We start from the raw sequence: 13,471 nt of genomic DNA on the forward strand, positions 1-13,471 counted from the left end.
CCTCTAACCCTCTACTTCTCTGACGGCCACAGCGACGAAGTCGGCCTGCTCATAGGCGCAGACGGCGTCCGTTCTGCTGTCCGCCAATTCGCCTTCCCTGAGCATAAGCTCATCTATACGGGGAAGACCGCGTACCGCGGGCTAATGCCGTCTGAGAGGCTCCTTTCTATTCCTGGCTTTCCTGACGCAGTAACATTCTGGCACGGTCCCAAGGATTGGGTTTACACTTGTAACCCCAGGCACGGACTTTATGAACTTACTTGTATGGCTGAGGTGCCGGATGGTTGGGGAAAAGGGTGAGCTAGGGGAGAGAAGACGGGTAATGAAGAGTTTAGTAGGCCGTGGAAGGTATTTTCATCCGTCTTAGATGCTTTATTCGCAGCCGTATCAGGAGCTATCGAGCCATATTTCTCATGACCTTTTGCCCTCTCATCCAGGAGATCTTAGCCATGCAACGGAAATTCAGCGCTTTGCGCTTTTCGCAGGACCCTGTTTAGTGAAGGTCGTTGCTAACGGCTCTATTGCATTGACTGGAGATGTTTCTCATCGTGAGTCCGATACTTTCTCTTGATATTAGAACCTCCGTAGATGATGCGCCCTATGCTAACACAATCCAAACAGCATTATCTGGTGCTTTTGGTAAGTTCGATACCTCTGTCAACAAATTCATTCTCCGCTCGGTCTCACCCAAATTAATCAAATGTCCCACCGCAGGTGCCGGCGCCGCTTTCGCCCCTTCGAAGACAGCTACATCCTCGCGCGCGGGGTAACCTGGGCTCATGAGAAAAGCCACAGTGTATCCCATGGCCTAGACCTGTATGACCGAGTGCGCTCGCCACATTACAGAGCCATGTATGACATTCTCGACGGCTTTCGGCGCTCGGATGAGAAGGTGGACAAGCTTGACCTAGGGTTTAACGAGGCTGTGGCGTTTTCGATAAAGAATAAGTGGAGTGAGTCTTTTGGGTGGCTTTAAGGGTATGATGTAAGCATTGTTCTTTAGGTGTCTTAGAGGTGAGGAAGTGCTAATGGGCTTTGGCTCCCCAGGTGCAGGGGGTTTGGGAGAAGGCTGTGAAGGAGGAGGATGAGCGCTTGCAAAGGGAGGCAGTCCATTTATAGAATAGAATGCGCTCAGGGAAGTTCTATTTTGGCAACTTCAGGTTTTCATAGGAACAGAATTACTCCTTGTGTGTGAATAGAAGCATAGAGTAGATGTCTTGATTCTGTCGGTTAGCTGCTGAAAAAATATATTGAATTGAAGGTCTCGCATCGCTAAGTATCAATACACTTCTGGCATATTAGACGGATATGCATATATTCCAGCATAGCCAATAACAAACATAGCTCAAGAAGTAAGGCAGAGCCTGAGCATTACGTCTGGGTTGAAATACTGTATACTATTGATACTAAACCTAATTGGGCTGACAGCTATCCAAGGAAGCTCCACAGTCAAGGAGGGGCAATTGATCATACAACTTCATTCAACTGCACTTCTGGTACTCCTGGCTCAGACTCAATGGCCTCACAGTCATCAGCATGAGCAGAACTAAGAGAGTGGCCATAATAGGTCAGTCCCTTTCCCATCTGACCATAGATTAGGAACGGGCCCGCAGCCGCAAAGTTGCTAACCATCACCCCAGGAGCTGGCCCCTCCGGCCTCGTAACAGCAAAGACCCTCTTGAAGTACTTCCCACCTGGAACATTCAACCCCGTCGTATTCGAGAAGAAGCACCGCATCGGCGGTCTATGGGCTGTAGACTACCCGTCTGAATCCCCCACTCCTCCACCCAATGAAGATGACCGGCGGAATCGAGCTTTCATTGACCCCTGGATGCGGACAAACCTGAGTCGTCACTCGGTTGCGTTCTCGGATTTATCGTGGGAGACGGCATTAGGGACGGATACTGATGGGGTGCCTGTTTTCCCGCATGCATGGCAGGTACGGAGGTACCTGGAGAAATACGCCGAGTTTAATATTCCCAGTGAGTATTTGAAATTTGGAGCTAGAGTCTTGCAAGTGTCGAGGAGGGGGGATTGTGATGTTGGACTTGCACGTGGCCGATGGGAAGTGTCTTGGGTGGATGATGGGTAAGTGCGAGTTCCCCCTCCGAATCCGCATAGTGATTATTTGTTTCGAAGCTGATTGAGAGGCTTGGAGGAAGTAACGAAGACACAAGATATGGTTTGGAAGATTCCATACAAAAGGACGAGTTTGACTTCCTCGTTGTGGCCTCAGGGCATTTTGGCACTCCGGATATCCCACAAATACCTGGACTGGACTCTTTTCCCAATGCCATCCACAGCTCGGAACTGCAGAGCAAAGAAGATATCAGCCGTCTTCTCTCAAATACTTCCAGTCCAGCGAAGCTGGTTGTCGTTGGCGGAAGTCTATCTGGCGTAGAGGCAGCAACATCCCTCGCTCTTCATCTATCTTCTCTAACATACGGATTGGACTCCCATACCCATGGGAGAAATGCTTATGAGGTGGTGCATGTTGCCCCTGGGCCATTTTGGGTCTTACCTAGATACCTGCCAAGACGTCAGCCTGAAAAGTCCCCAAACTCAATGGAATTTGTACCGCTTGACCTATCGTTATACGATCTAGAGCGCCGTTCACAAGGTCTTATTGAATTCTCATTCGGCCCTGTCTCGCCTGATCAAGTCACTCAGAGTAATGAATTCTTTCGGACCATGCTTGGACAAGATTACAGCCAGAATGGTGGCTTCAATTTTGTTGATGATGGCGAGCGAGCGAGCGATCGGCCCCCATGGACGAGCATAGCAGACTACTACGCTGGGTTCGTCCGGTCTGGGGCTATAAAGGTATTGACAGGCAGAGCTTTATCAATCGATGAGTCTGAGCATGGCAATGGAACGATCAGCTTGGATATGCCATCTGGTTCGGCATCCCTTACCAACGCTGCTGCCATAATCATGGCTACAGGATTCAAGCCTTCCGAGTCTCTCTCCTTTCTTCCCCAAGACGTCCTTTCAACCCTGGAATACTCGAAAGAAGATCACTCCATGCCTCTAGTCCTAGATCGGTGGAGCAGCGGCCATAGCGGCATCAAAGACCTAGGCTTTGTTGGCTTCTACCGAGGCGCATTCTGGGGCCCTGCCGAGCTACAGGCACAAGTCCACGCCGATACTTGGGCGGCCCTTGATCTGGAAAACGAGGCATCGGCATCGCTGTTGCTACCAGAAGACGAGCAACATTCAAGAGCTGTAGAGCGGCAAAGGGTCCGTGCTTTGAGGAACTTACGACCCGTTTCCCGCCGTGGTCAATTCGTTCTAGGTGACTATGTTGGGCTGATGGAATCGCTTGCTAGGAAGTTGGGTCGACGACGGCTTCCTATCCGGCCTTATGATGGCGTGAGCCCTACAGGCCCTGTTGTTCCCGTTAGATACGCTTCAACTGTTAATGATGAGGACACTGCGGTTTCCAGAGAGAACTCAGCCGGGAAAGAAGTGGAAATAAGTATGGCGGCTCTAAGAGGCACTCATGTCCAGTCAAGTACTAGCATCGCAGCGGCAATTTTCCGGGCACTTCATGGACAATGGATATTCAAAAGGACAAATTCAACTCACGGCCTTGGTGGCCGAGAAATCAAAACAACCGGGAAGGCGACATTTCACCCTCGCTACCCGTCATGCCCAGACCACGAGGCGGAGTATCTCTGTGAAGAAGTTCAGAGCGACAAGTTACGATCAATAAGGAAGTCAGTCTACCGTTTCCGCGGCTCCGCCAAGTTCATGAACCTTTCAGGGATTCGCGTGTGGTCTGTAGACAACCCGATGCACTCAAACGCAGCCACTGGGCCTCCATTAGAGGTGCATATGTCGCCGTCGGGAGAACTGTTGGGTTCAGGGGATATCAAATTCCTAGGTACTGCTAATCCAACACAACCTGTTCGGCATACATATGAGTTTTACTTCGACCGTGTGGCTATCACGAACTGGCAACATGTGGTTTACACTCATGACTACGAAATGCGGGAATCTAGCACATGCATGACCCGCTATAGCAAGCCTGTGGATGCCTCGCACAGTTCCTCAGTTCAGTCTCGGCCACGAAGTCTTCTCTAGATATCATTACTGCAGAAAAGACTGCGGCAACCCCGGAACTGAAATGCGTGCCGACCCTTGGCCGTGGCAGGGCTGGGGACCCACAGTGGAATTGCTCCGCTGCGGGGAGACAAAATCTGGGGTAGATTGTGTCCTAGGCTACTACGGTACTACCACTCTATGCCCATATGTCCATGATCTATCATACGACATTTTCAGCTGAGAAGCTCTATATTATGGTTGTGTTGCAACTCATTTTCATCCTCATTTCCAGGTCTGAAATGTCGGCACTCATCGATTGCCATGAAACTCTGCGATGATTTACTGTGCTGATCAGTGATCATCGACGCCGTGACCTGTTCCCTAGATTTGGGAACATGCTATCAGTCAACTCCCTTCACGATATAGCATACACCGCATCTTACACGTCTCTTACCTGAGATATCTGGCTTCTGACGCCTGCCGCCGGGTATGCTCGCTGATTCGTAAACATGCAACCTTTTGTCCTCTCCGCACTACATTCCCCGATTCTACGTCAACTCTTCCTAGACCTAGCGCACACTCTACTCCCAAGTGCGGAATCCGGCTATGACAGCGGAATTGACGATCATTTGACTCGCAGTCTGTCCCACCCCACTTTACGCTGATGGTGAAGAGAGCAGTATGTAGGACATAAATCATCCGCACCTGACGGGACTCGGTGGACTGAATCTGACCTTCATCGCCCCCAACTTTCTCCGTTCATATCGAGGGGCCCGTCTGACTGAGTACTCAGTCACCATCCACCATGGAGGCCGACCACTCCGCAGAAAAAGGGGACATACCCAGCCATCTCGAGACAATCGAAGACCTCAAGACCGGCTCAACAACTAGCCTCCCGCTCGATCCCGCCATCGAGCGCTCCGTCGTCCGAAAATGTGACCTCCATGTCGTGCCCATCCTAACCGTCCTCTTTCTCTTCGCGTTCCTCGACCGAATCAACATCGGGAACGCGCGAATCCTGGGCCTGGAAGAAGAGCTCGGCATGGAAGGACACCAGTACAATATCGCTCTATTCGTGTTCTTTATTCCATATATTCTCTTCGAGGTGCCAAGCAATATGCTCCTGAAGCGCATCAAGCCCAGCTGGTGGCTGAGTGGCATTATGGCGGCTTGGGGCGTGGTTACTGTTTGTCAAGGGGTGACTGGGAGCTTTGCGGGGCTGGTTGTCTGTAGGGTGCTTATTGGGGCATTGGAGGCGGGATTCATGCCTGGTTTGTCCTATTAAAGTTGCTATACTGGGTGAGAATTCTAACTGAGGCAATGCAGGAAGTGTATACCTCATCAACATGTACTACCGCCGCCACGAGCTCCAATGGAGATTGAACTTTTTCTTCAGCGCGAGTATATTTGCCGGTGCTGTCAGTGGGGTACGTATCTATGCCTGCTGTGTCCTGATTTTTCTTGCTCGTATAAACAACTAATATCCATAGTTCCTCGCCTACGCCATCGCCAACATGGACAACATAGCCGGGTACAAGGCCTGGCGCTGGATCTTCATCCTCGAAGGTTTAGCAACCATCCTAGTTGCAGTGACAGCGAAATTCATTATCGTCGACTGGCCCGAGTCCGCTACTTTCCTAACAGACGAAGAGCGCGCTGTCCTCCTCGCTCGCCTAGCAGAAGACCAAGGCGAAGCGCAGATGAACAGGCTAGACAAGAAGTCAATGAAAAGGACATTTTCTGATCCGAAGATATACCTCGGGTATGCACCCTCCCCATCTAATCCATCCTATCTCAAACAACAATGCCAACTAATGCAATAATTCTCAAGACCAATAATGTACTTCGGCATCGTCAACACCGGTTATGCCGTCTCCTTCTTCACCCCGACAATCCTCTCCCAACTTGGCTGGACATCCATCCGCGCCCAAGTAATGTCTATCCCGATCTACGTCGTCGCAATGATCATCACCCTCTCCACGGCCCTACTAAGCGACTACCTAAAACACCGGTACTTCTTCACACTCGCAGGCTGCCTAATCGCAACAACAGGGTACATCCTCCTCCTCGCCCAATCCACCATCCCTGTCGGCGCGCGGTACTTCGCACTCTTCGCAATCACGGGCGGCGGATATCTCACGCAGCCGATATTAATGGGCTGGCTGAGCAATAATATGGCGGGGCACTATAAGCAGTCCATTGCGTCGGCGATGCAGATCGGGTTTGGGAATTGTGGCGGGTTGGTTGCGAGTAATGTTTTCTTTGATGGGGAGGCGCCGGGGTATAGGACGGGGTTCGGGGTGAGTTTGGGCATGACGTGGATTTGTGGGGTTTCTTGTGCGTTGTTTTTGACGTACCTTGTTAGGGAGAATAGAGCTAGGCAGAGGGGGGAGAGGGATTGGAGGTTGGAGTTGGGGGAAGAGAGGGGGAATTTGGGTGATGATCATCCGAGGTTTAGATTTACTTATTAAGGGTTTAGCAGCTGGATAGATTGGTGTTAAGCTCGTAGAAGTCGGGACAGTCTATACGACGATGGTTACATAGTCGAAACATGGATCCTTACTTATTCATACCTTGATCACAGTGAAATAGCTACCTAGAAGCATCCAAAGCCCTAGAAACAAAGCCCCATCATCCCCGGGGCAAGAAGCACCTTCACAGCATATGATGCCTCTGTCCACATAACGAGTGCTGCTGTGTCGTAAAAAGGTACCGTAGATGTACAGGCTCTCATTTTTCGACACCAGATTTCATTTCTAGGGCTAATCTTATATAACCTTGAAAGTTTTCATCACATCATCAAACGCCGTTAGCCATCATAAAGCCCATAGATGTACAGAGACAATTTCATCATATCCAACAGTAACAAGTCTGTATGTCCGTCGTCAATACCATCCAGGTATATCCACCAATATTCATATGGAAGGTCATTAGAAGATAAAGAAAAAAGGGAAAAAAAAATTCATAGCCTCGCTCAGTCATCAGTCTCCTCCACGCCATCATCAATGATCATCTCCACCTCCTTAACAGGGTGAAGCAGCATCGGCGGTAAACACATTCGGCCTTCACCCGCAAGCTCTTCTTGCTCGCCACCGTCGTTGTCGACTTTATAGCCTAACCAGCGTCTCCAAAGATTTGGCGAAAAGCCGGCAGAGTAGAACCAGGTTGTACCGCGGAAGTTGTGCTCGCGGTCACCGAAGACGGAAGGACGCGCTCCTCCCGACGCCCCATTCCTTCCTGCGTTGAAGACGGACTCGAGGTACTCTGTCGGCCATTGGCGGTCGATGTAGACAGAGTGAGGGACGTAGACTGCCTTAAATCCATGCTGCAGAGCGGTAGTTGCCGGCCACATTTCGGAGAACATGGTATGTCTCTTGAATGTCGTTTCCTTGTGCATGGTGTATAGCAGCTTGCGCGAAAGTCGCGAGGCAGTTATAATCGCGGCGCGTCGCGGTGGTAGACCGTTCTCCTTGTTGTACCCGGTAATGTCCTCCTTCAAAGGCCAGGTCGTCCCGTCGGGGTCAAAAAGAGGGTTGAACACAATTAGGTCTGCTTCCTCATCGACTCCCCATTCATGTTTGTCCTTCTCCATAGTTGACGTCGGGATACCCTCGCCTTCAACTTCCAAAATGTCCTGCTCATGCGGACGCAGAGGGCCCCATACGAATTTATCGCCCTGGCGCTGGGGTGGCTTTTCGCCGTGTGCGAAGTCGTGGCTTGACCCTGCGCTCCACATGTTGTTTGGGCTATTGGTGCCTATCTCTGTTTGTACGCGGACCATCTGTCTGAAGTCTTCCCAAGTGCCGTGAATAGATGGAACGTAGAAGCGCGAGTTTCTCTCCCACAGGCCCCGCCGTGGCTGCTGTCGCGCCCAGTTGACGACTTTGTCGAAGAGATGGTACCAGTGACCAGTGTATCTGGCGTCCATCTCCCAATTCCAGTAGTAGTCGTACTGAGGATGCCTGTAAGCAAAGTATTGCATGGGCATGAAAGTGCTGCGGTAAACTCCATGAACGGATAAGCCACGAGCCCAGGTCTCTTCCAGGCCAGGGTATACAAGTGCCATTTGCTGTTCAGACCATAGTGTTCCCATACCTCGGAACTCTTCGGGAAGAGCGTCTCTCAGCACACGTTTGTAAGTCTCATCATCGGCCCAGATCTGTAGGTTTGTGTCCTTGACGTGTATTAAGAAGTGGACGATATACTCGCCACCTGAGAGGAGAGAGAGCTCGGCGATTATCGAACGTAAGTATAAGATATCCTCCGAGGTGTACTGGTAATCATGCCATGTCCTGATGATGACCGCTGTTCGAGGAAGCCGTTTCTGGCTATCCTCTGCGGGTTCTGCCGGCTCATCTCGGTATCGGGTTGCGTCCTCTTCTATATCTTGATCAACGCCCATAGAAATGAAGCGCTCGGTTTTCCGCTCAACCAGATCCCCAAAGCGATGGTTATTGATAGTCACGCAGCGGTTCTGCGCAGCCGCCCAACTAACCCGGCCAAAGTCCACTGGGGGAAAGTCTTCCCAAACGCGCCCAGAGCCTTCCCTGTGGCCTTCAAGGCCTGCACCTATGCCGCCTTTGCGCACACTGTAGCCAAGCCCGTATGGTCCCAGACGCCCGAACCGGTCAAAACACATATCGTCCTGGATTTCCAGCAGTTCGTTGGAGCCCATCACCGCATCCGGAAAGCCCCGTGGAACTCCAGGATAAGAATGAACCAGTGGAAGTCGAAGCGTTTCATCGTCATCTAAGAAGCAGTCTCGCTTGATGCCATACCGTTCGATATATTCCGGAGAAGTGTAGTTAGGATACGGGTCGAAAGCCGAGCTTACGAAAGGTAAGCCTTCAGTTCCCTGCTCGACCTGGCTCGTTTTGCTTTGTTCATCGGGTGTCTCGTTTGTCGTATCGCGTGTCTTGAGGCTGGTTGTGTTTGCGCTGACATCCTTGTCCGAGATCATGCCCTCGGGGTAGTCGTTCGGGTATTCTGGAACATTTTCTCCCCGGGAAACCAAGGTGCGAATGCCTCCATGATACCTTCTCAGGAAGAGGAAATTCTCCCAAGCTGGCGGTCTGGAAGTCGTTTTTGGCACTTCGAGGGACGCTGGCGTGCTTTGTGCCGAAATCGTAAATCGGAAGAGTGTTAAGATGAAGAGTAGAAGAGCGGAAAACAAGGCAAGACAGAGCCACCGCATGATCCTGTGAGGTACACGGTAGAAACCGATTGTGGCTCGCGGCCTTCGTGCGGTGGCTGTCTTATTAAGCATTGGATAGTGGGAGGCTGCTGAAGAGGAGGACGATCTGGAGTCATCGCCGCTGTCCGACTCCCATGAGCTATTACTCAGATTCCGCCAATGGTGCTTCCTGCGAGCGTATTGCTTTTCAACATCGATCCCATCGTCTCGGGTCCCGTGTCGACCGGACGGGGCGTCGTAGGTGGGCAAACGGCCCTTCGTTTTGAACTTCATATTTCGACGGCGATGCGCATATAGGAGGGCCTGGGGCCGGCGTCACGCGGTTGCCTTCTTCAAGCGGTAATCATCAAGTTCGAAGTTGTGAGAAAGGATATGTCCGAAACTAGAGACAATGTTCAAGTCAGTAAGTGTCGGATTGAGCAGAAGCACACTGCTATGGCGCAGGGGAATTTAGTAAATATCAATACTCACAGACAACACCAAACGACACTCCTAAATTTATTTGGAGAGTTTCTTGATAGATGAATGACAGTTCATGTCAACAGAAAGCGGCCAGGCAACCGCAAGTATACTCGCCGGGGCCACTGTTTGTAAATCGGCGTTGCCTCGGCGATAGCCAGCGCTGGTGCACCAGAGCGGGCCTAGCCGTCTTGGCCGGCCGATTGACCATTGGGCAAGGCGTTAATTAACTTGACGAGATTGAGGCCAGACATGATGAATCTATAGCAATATCTATAGCAATCTCTCTCCAATATCATAGAAATGCCATCAGCGACGCGGGAGAACAAAGATGGACCATGGAGGGTGCGGTATGCGGGAACCTTGGTCTTATCACGTGATCTCTGAATGTGGACTAGATACTCTCCAGATTACACTACTCCCGATCGGGTCTAGAGACAGATATTGGAGCCTAAAGTGTAAGGCTGCAAGTGCTCACGATAACAGCGGATGCGCATTCGCCGAGTCGTGTGTAAGTTCCTCTTCCTTCACGTCCATCCCCGCCTCTACAAGAACCTATAGAATCTGGCCACGAATGATTTACATGATGCATGCTCACGAGGTCTATGACAGAGCAATGCCGGGGTATCTACAAGACTCTTGTCCCTGCCCTTCCCAGGCATACATTCCCAAGGACTACTCTCCCAACAGGGTTCGCTGGATTGTCACTGGCTTGATTCACTCAAGCAGCGCCTAAGCACAGCACAGCCTCTGTCTATCAGCCCTGGATCTGGTAGCACCATGCGCGCCTAGCAGACCTCTTGGTTCCTGCGATTTTCCTGTCACCAATGAGAATGTTCACGGACAGAACCTCCGCATTCTAGCCTCGAACCCCCAGACTCCTCCTACGCCAGCTCGCTCAGGTACCTTCAATTTGTTGTCCGTTCGTCTCTATCTGCGAATGAAAGATGTATCAAACTGCCCTCCTCGACGAAATGAGAGGCTTCAGGATAGGATCCTTTGAGCGTCTTCGAGAGAGCTAACGGCATCCACAAACATCATACTGACGCTTCGGCGAGGCTTATCGCATGACCAAACTTCCAGAAATCCTCATACCCACGGCCACGTCCACCCTGATGGATAATGGCATGTTTGTTACTGGTCTGTTGTGGATATGCGGTGTGATGTAACTCTGTTGAAGGAAAATTGCCTTGTCACTTCGTCTGATATGCACTCATGAACATGTGGTTCTATAAAGGGCTTGAATGTGAACTCCATGAACTGAGTCAAGAGTCGACGAAAAAAGCTACACCAACAAGCTCACATACTAAGCTCAATTCTTCTCAAATGGTTCGTCGAGGCTTTTATACTCTCTCCACAACGGATTGAGCAAACTGACCGCATATCTCCGCACTCCAGGCAATCTCCAATCTTCTCCTCGCCTCTCCAGACCACGGCGGCTTTCCCCTCGCCCTCTTTTTCCTCCTCCCTCTAACCTTTTACCTGATCCACGCCATTCGCAAAGACTACCATGCCTTCCTCGCCCTCGGCCCCGGCGGCACACCGTCAACACCAGCAGGATACCTCCGCATCTGCATCCTCCGGCTCGTCACAATCCGCAATCCTCTCCAACCGCCCTCAATCCCTCCAACCCTCCACCCAACAACGGGCTTCCTAACCCGCACCACCCTCCCAACTCGCCCGGGCCCCCGGCCAACCGTCAAGGGAATCGCACCGCAGCGCCAAATAACCCAAAAGTCCAACGTAGGCATGTACGAGTCCCTCTCGAAACAAATCCACCAATTCGCCCTCTCCCACCCAAACACACTCTACACCGCAACATCCTGCTTCGAGAAACACAGCACAGGCATCTTCTACCGCCTCCCCACAACGGCAACGCCAACAAAAGGCACAACCAACCACCGCATAACCTGCAACGGCGAAGTTTGCCACTCGCACCCGTCGGATGGCTCCCTCCACCTCACGCTTCACCCAGCTGACATCAAGATCGTCCTTGAGCGCGGCTGGGCGCAACGACACCCGCTCGCTACGGATAATTGGTGGTGGGGTCCGCGGTCTGTGCCGAGGGGGTTCGTGATGGTTTATGCGCCCAGGAACGAGGAGGAGTTGAAGGTTGTTGTGGAGATAATCAAGGCTGCGGCTTGGTGGGTTGGTGGGAAGGAGGTGCGGTAGGTATCATAGCCTAGAAGTCGGGGTTTCTACATATGGCTGGCAGGTAGGTACGTACCTAGCGCGTAAGGTGTGATTGGAAATCGAGGATGAACTGTATGGATATAATGATTGGTAATTTGACACTACTTTGATAGGGTGTTTGTTTAACGTAATGCATTTCTTCGGTCAAGTTAGTTATGTTATAACCTTAAGCATATGTATTTCATTAAGACTTCGGACGGGAGAGGAGATGAGTATGGATGATAAGAAGAGGGGAACGAGAACAAAAAAACGATTTTATAGAGAGAAAAGAGAGGAGGGAGGATGCTCTCAAAAGCGCAAAGGCAAAGGATAATCAATCGATCATTCAGGTCGACGCCAGGATCATAGAAGAGAGGGGAAAAAGGAGAAGAAAGCTAATAGCATAGTAGAGAAAATAAAGAGCCGTTAGGAAAACATACAAGCACCACCCCATCTAGGCATTTACCTTTTACCGCCCGAGGAGCACAGGGCACCTGCATCGCATCCCCCTCCTCCCTACTTTGATCTTATTCGTACGAGGTGTCTGTTTCGGGCCCCAGTTTCCCCTCATTCCGTTCCATCCATATCCGTCATCCCCAACTCCCAGTCAAAAGTTCAGGTATCTATCCATTCATCACGGGTCGCTGCGTGCCGCGTTTAGTCGCGGCCAGTCTTCCGCAGCGTCTCGGCGAGCCATTCGAGACCTTCGTACAGACCGTCTCCGGTAGTGGCGCAGGTGGATTGGATGTACTAGAGCGATGTTAGTTATTGGTGATTGACCGCGTGATTCGGGTGTCAACTTACCCAAGGGCGGCGGGTGAGGGACTGGAGACCGAGCTGCTGGGTGATCTCAGCGGGGCTCATGGCGTTCTAGACATTCACATTAGTTTTTATGATCCTCAAGCGTCGTCGGTCAAAGGCAGGTGTGCGTACGGGCAAATCTTGCTTGTTAGCGAAAACAAGCAGGAGAGCGTCACGGAGCTCATCCTCGTTCAACATGCGCTGCAGTTCTTCCCGAGCCTCGACGATACGGTCGCGATCGTTGCTGTCGACGACGAAGATGATACCCTGGGTATTCTGGAAGTAGTGTCTCCAGAGAGGACGGATCTTGTCCTGACCACCGACATCCCACACGGTAAATTGAATGTTCTTGTACTCGACGGTCTCGACGTTAAAACCTATAGGCATCCACCGATTAGCATCAGCGCACAAAGAATCACCATTGAAAGCGGTTTAAGATCGTAGGCTGGCTGGCGGACTAGGTGACGTGGAAGGGGGAGGAATTGGAAAACGACTGACCGATTGTGGGGATGGTAGTGACGATTTCACCAAGCTTGAGCTTGTACAGAATGGTGGTCTTTCCGGCAGCGTCGAGACCGACCATGAGAATTCGCATCTCCTTCTTTCCCCATAGTCTGTCGAAGAGCCTCGAGATGGCGATACCCATGTTGGCGGTGGCGAAATTAAGTCCTCAAGGTCTAGAGAGAGGTGCGAGGTTAGAGTGAATGATAAAAACGAGGAAGCCGATAGCACCAGAAGCGGAGCGATTGCGGTTGAGAGTCGGGAGATGGAGGTGGTCGGCGCAGATGGGGAGAATGG

The 13,471-nt window shown here is 51.3% G+C and overlaps 5 protein-coding genes across 5 annotated transcripts; 3 read left to right on the plus strand and 2 right to left on the minus strand.

Annotated features, from left to right (window-relative positions):
- The first annotated feature begins 1,571 nt into the window (after window positions 1-1,571).
- BDV17DRAFT_13284 (uncharacterized protein) lies at window positions 1,572-4,469 on the plus strand. Its single transcript, XM_073754163.1, has 2 exons — window positions 1,572-2,088; window positions 2,163-4,469. The coding sequence occupies exons 1-2, from the start codon at window positions 1,832-1,834 to the stop codon at window positions 4,084-4,086; spliced, it is 2,181 nt and encodes a 726-aa protein (XP_073621550.1). The 5' UTR covers window positions 1,572-1,831; the 3' UTR covers window positions 4,087-4,469.
- On the plus strand, window positions 4,470-6,518 carry BDV17DRAFT_297095 (major facilitator superfamily domain-containing protein; the record flags this gene model as incomplete). The annotated part of the gene is made up of 4 exons (XM_073763428.1): window positions 4,470-5,318; window positions 5,374-5,474; window positions 5,538-5,809; window positions 5,879-6,518. The coding sequence occupies exons 1-4, from the start codon at window positions 4,853-4,855 to the stop codon at window positions 6,516-6,518; spliced, it is 1,479 nt and encodes a 492-aa protein (XP_073621551.1). The 5' UTR covers window positions 4,470-4,852.
- Window positions 6,519-6,780: 262 nt separating this feature from the next.
- BDV17DRAFT_13298 (DUF3405 domain-containing protein) lies at window positions 6,781-9,765 on the minus strand. Its single transcript, XM_073754168.1, has 2 exons — window positions 9,713-9,765; window positions 6,781-9,623 (listed from the first exon to the last, which is right to left on the minus strand). Exon 2 carries the CDS (start codon window positions 9,512-9,514, stop codon window positions 7,022-7,024), a length of 2,493 nt encoding a protein of 830 aa, XP_073621552.1. The 5' UTR covers window positions 9,515-9,623; window positions 9,713-9,765; the 3' UTR covers window positions 6,781-7,021.
- A 407-nt stretch (window positions 9,766-10,172) lies between these two features.
- On the plus strand, window positions 10,173-12,006 carry BDV17DRAFT_250018 (uncharacterized protein). Its single transcript, XM_073756288.1, has 2 exons — window positions 10,173-11,029; window positions 11,099-12,006. Exons 1-2 carry the CDS (start codon window positions 10,916-10,918, stop codon window positions 11,870-11,872), a joined length of 888 nt encoding a protein of 295 aa, XP_073621553.1. The 5' UTR covers window positions 10,173-10,915; the 3' UTR covers window positions 11,873-12,006.
- A 348-nt stretch (window positions 12,007-12,354) lies between these two features.
- arfA (putative ADP-ribosylation factor) lies at window positions 12,355-13,464 on the minus strand. Its single transcript, XM_073754170.1, has 4 exons — window positions 13,172-13,464; window positions 12,806-13,050; window positions 12,677-12,742; window positions 12,355-12,622 (listed from the first exon to the last, which is right to left on the minus strand). The coding sequence occupies exons 1-4, from the start codon at window positions 13,317-13,319 to the stop codon at window positions 12,530-12,532; spliced, it is 552 nt and encodes a 183-aa protein (XP_073621554.1). The 5' UTR covers window positions 13,320-13,464; the 3' UTR covers window positions 12,355-12,529.
- Window positions 13,465-13,471: the final 7 nt, after the last annotated feature.

Source organism: Aspergillus undulatus (genome assembly GCF_047715775.1).
Source record: "Aspergillus undulatus strain CBS 261.88 unplaced genomic scaffold BDV17scaffold_1, whole genome shotgun sequence".
In the NCBI taxonomy this organism is placed as follows: Eukaryota; Fungi; Ascomycota; class Eurotiomycetes; order Eurotiales; family Aspergillaceae; genus Aspergillus; species Aspergillus undulatus.

Excerpts from the sequence above, each read along its gene's own strand:
- BDV17DRAFT_13284 (XM_073754163.1), top strand. The coding sequence starts at position 1,832 with ATGCGGACAAACCTGAGTCGTCACTCGGTTGCGTTCTCGGATTTATCG. Across the intron at positions 2,089-2,162 it reads GTGTCTTGGGTGGATGATGG|TAACGAAGACACAAGATATG; the intron begins GTAAGTGCGAGT and ends GCTTGGAGGAAG.
- BDV17DRAFT_250018 (XM_073756288.1), top strand. The coding sequence starts at position 10,916 with ATGAACATGTGGTTCTATAAAGGGCTTGAATGTGAACTCCATGAACTG. Across the intron at positions 11,030-11,098 it reads AGCTCAATTCTTCTCAAATG|GCAATCTCCAATCTTCTCCT; the intron begins GTTCGTCGAGGC and ends TCCGCACTCCAG.
- arfA (XM_073754170.1), bottom strand. The coding sequence starts at position 13,319 with ATGGGTATCGCCATCTCGAGGCTCTTCGACAGACTATGGGGAAAGAAG. Across the intron at positions 12,743-12,805 it reads CTAACAAGCAAGATTTGCCC|AACGCCATGAGCCCCGCTGA; the intron begins GTACGCACACCT and ends GTGAATGTCTAG. Across the intron at positions 12,623-12,676 it reads CCCTCACCCGCCGCCCTTGG|TACATCCAATCCACCTGCGC; the intron begins GTAAGTTGACAC and ends ACATCGCTCTAG.
- BDV17DRAFT_13298 (XM_073754168.1), bottom strand. The coding sequence starts at position 9,514 with ATGAAGTTCAAAACGAAGGGCCGTTTGCCCACCTACGACGCCCCGTCC.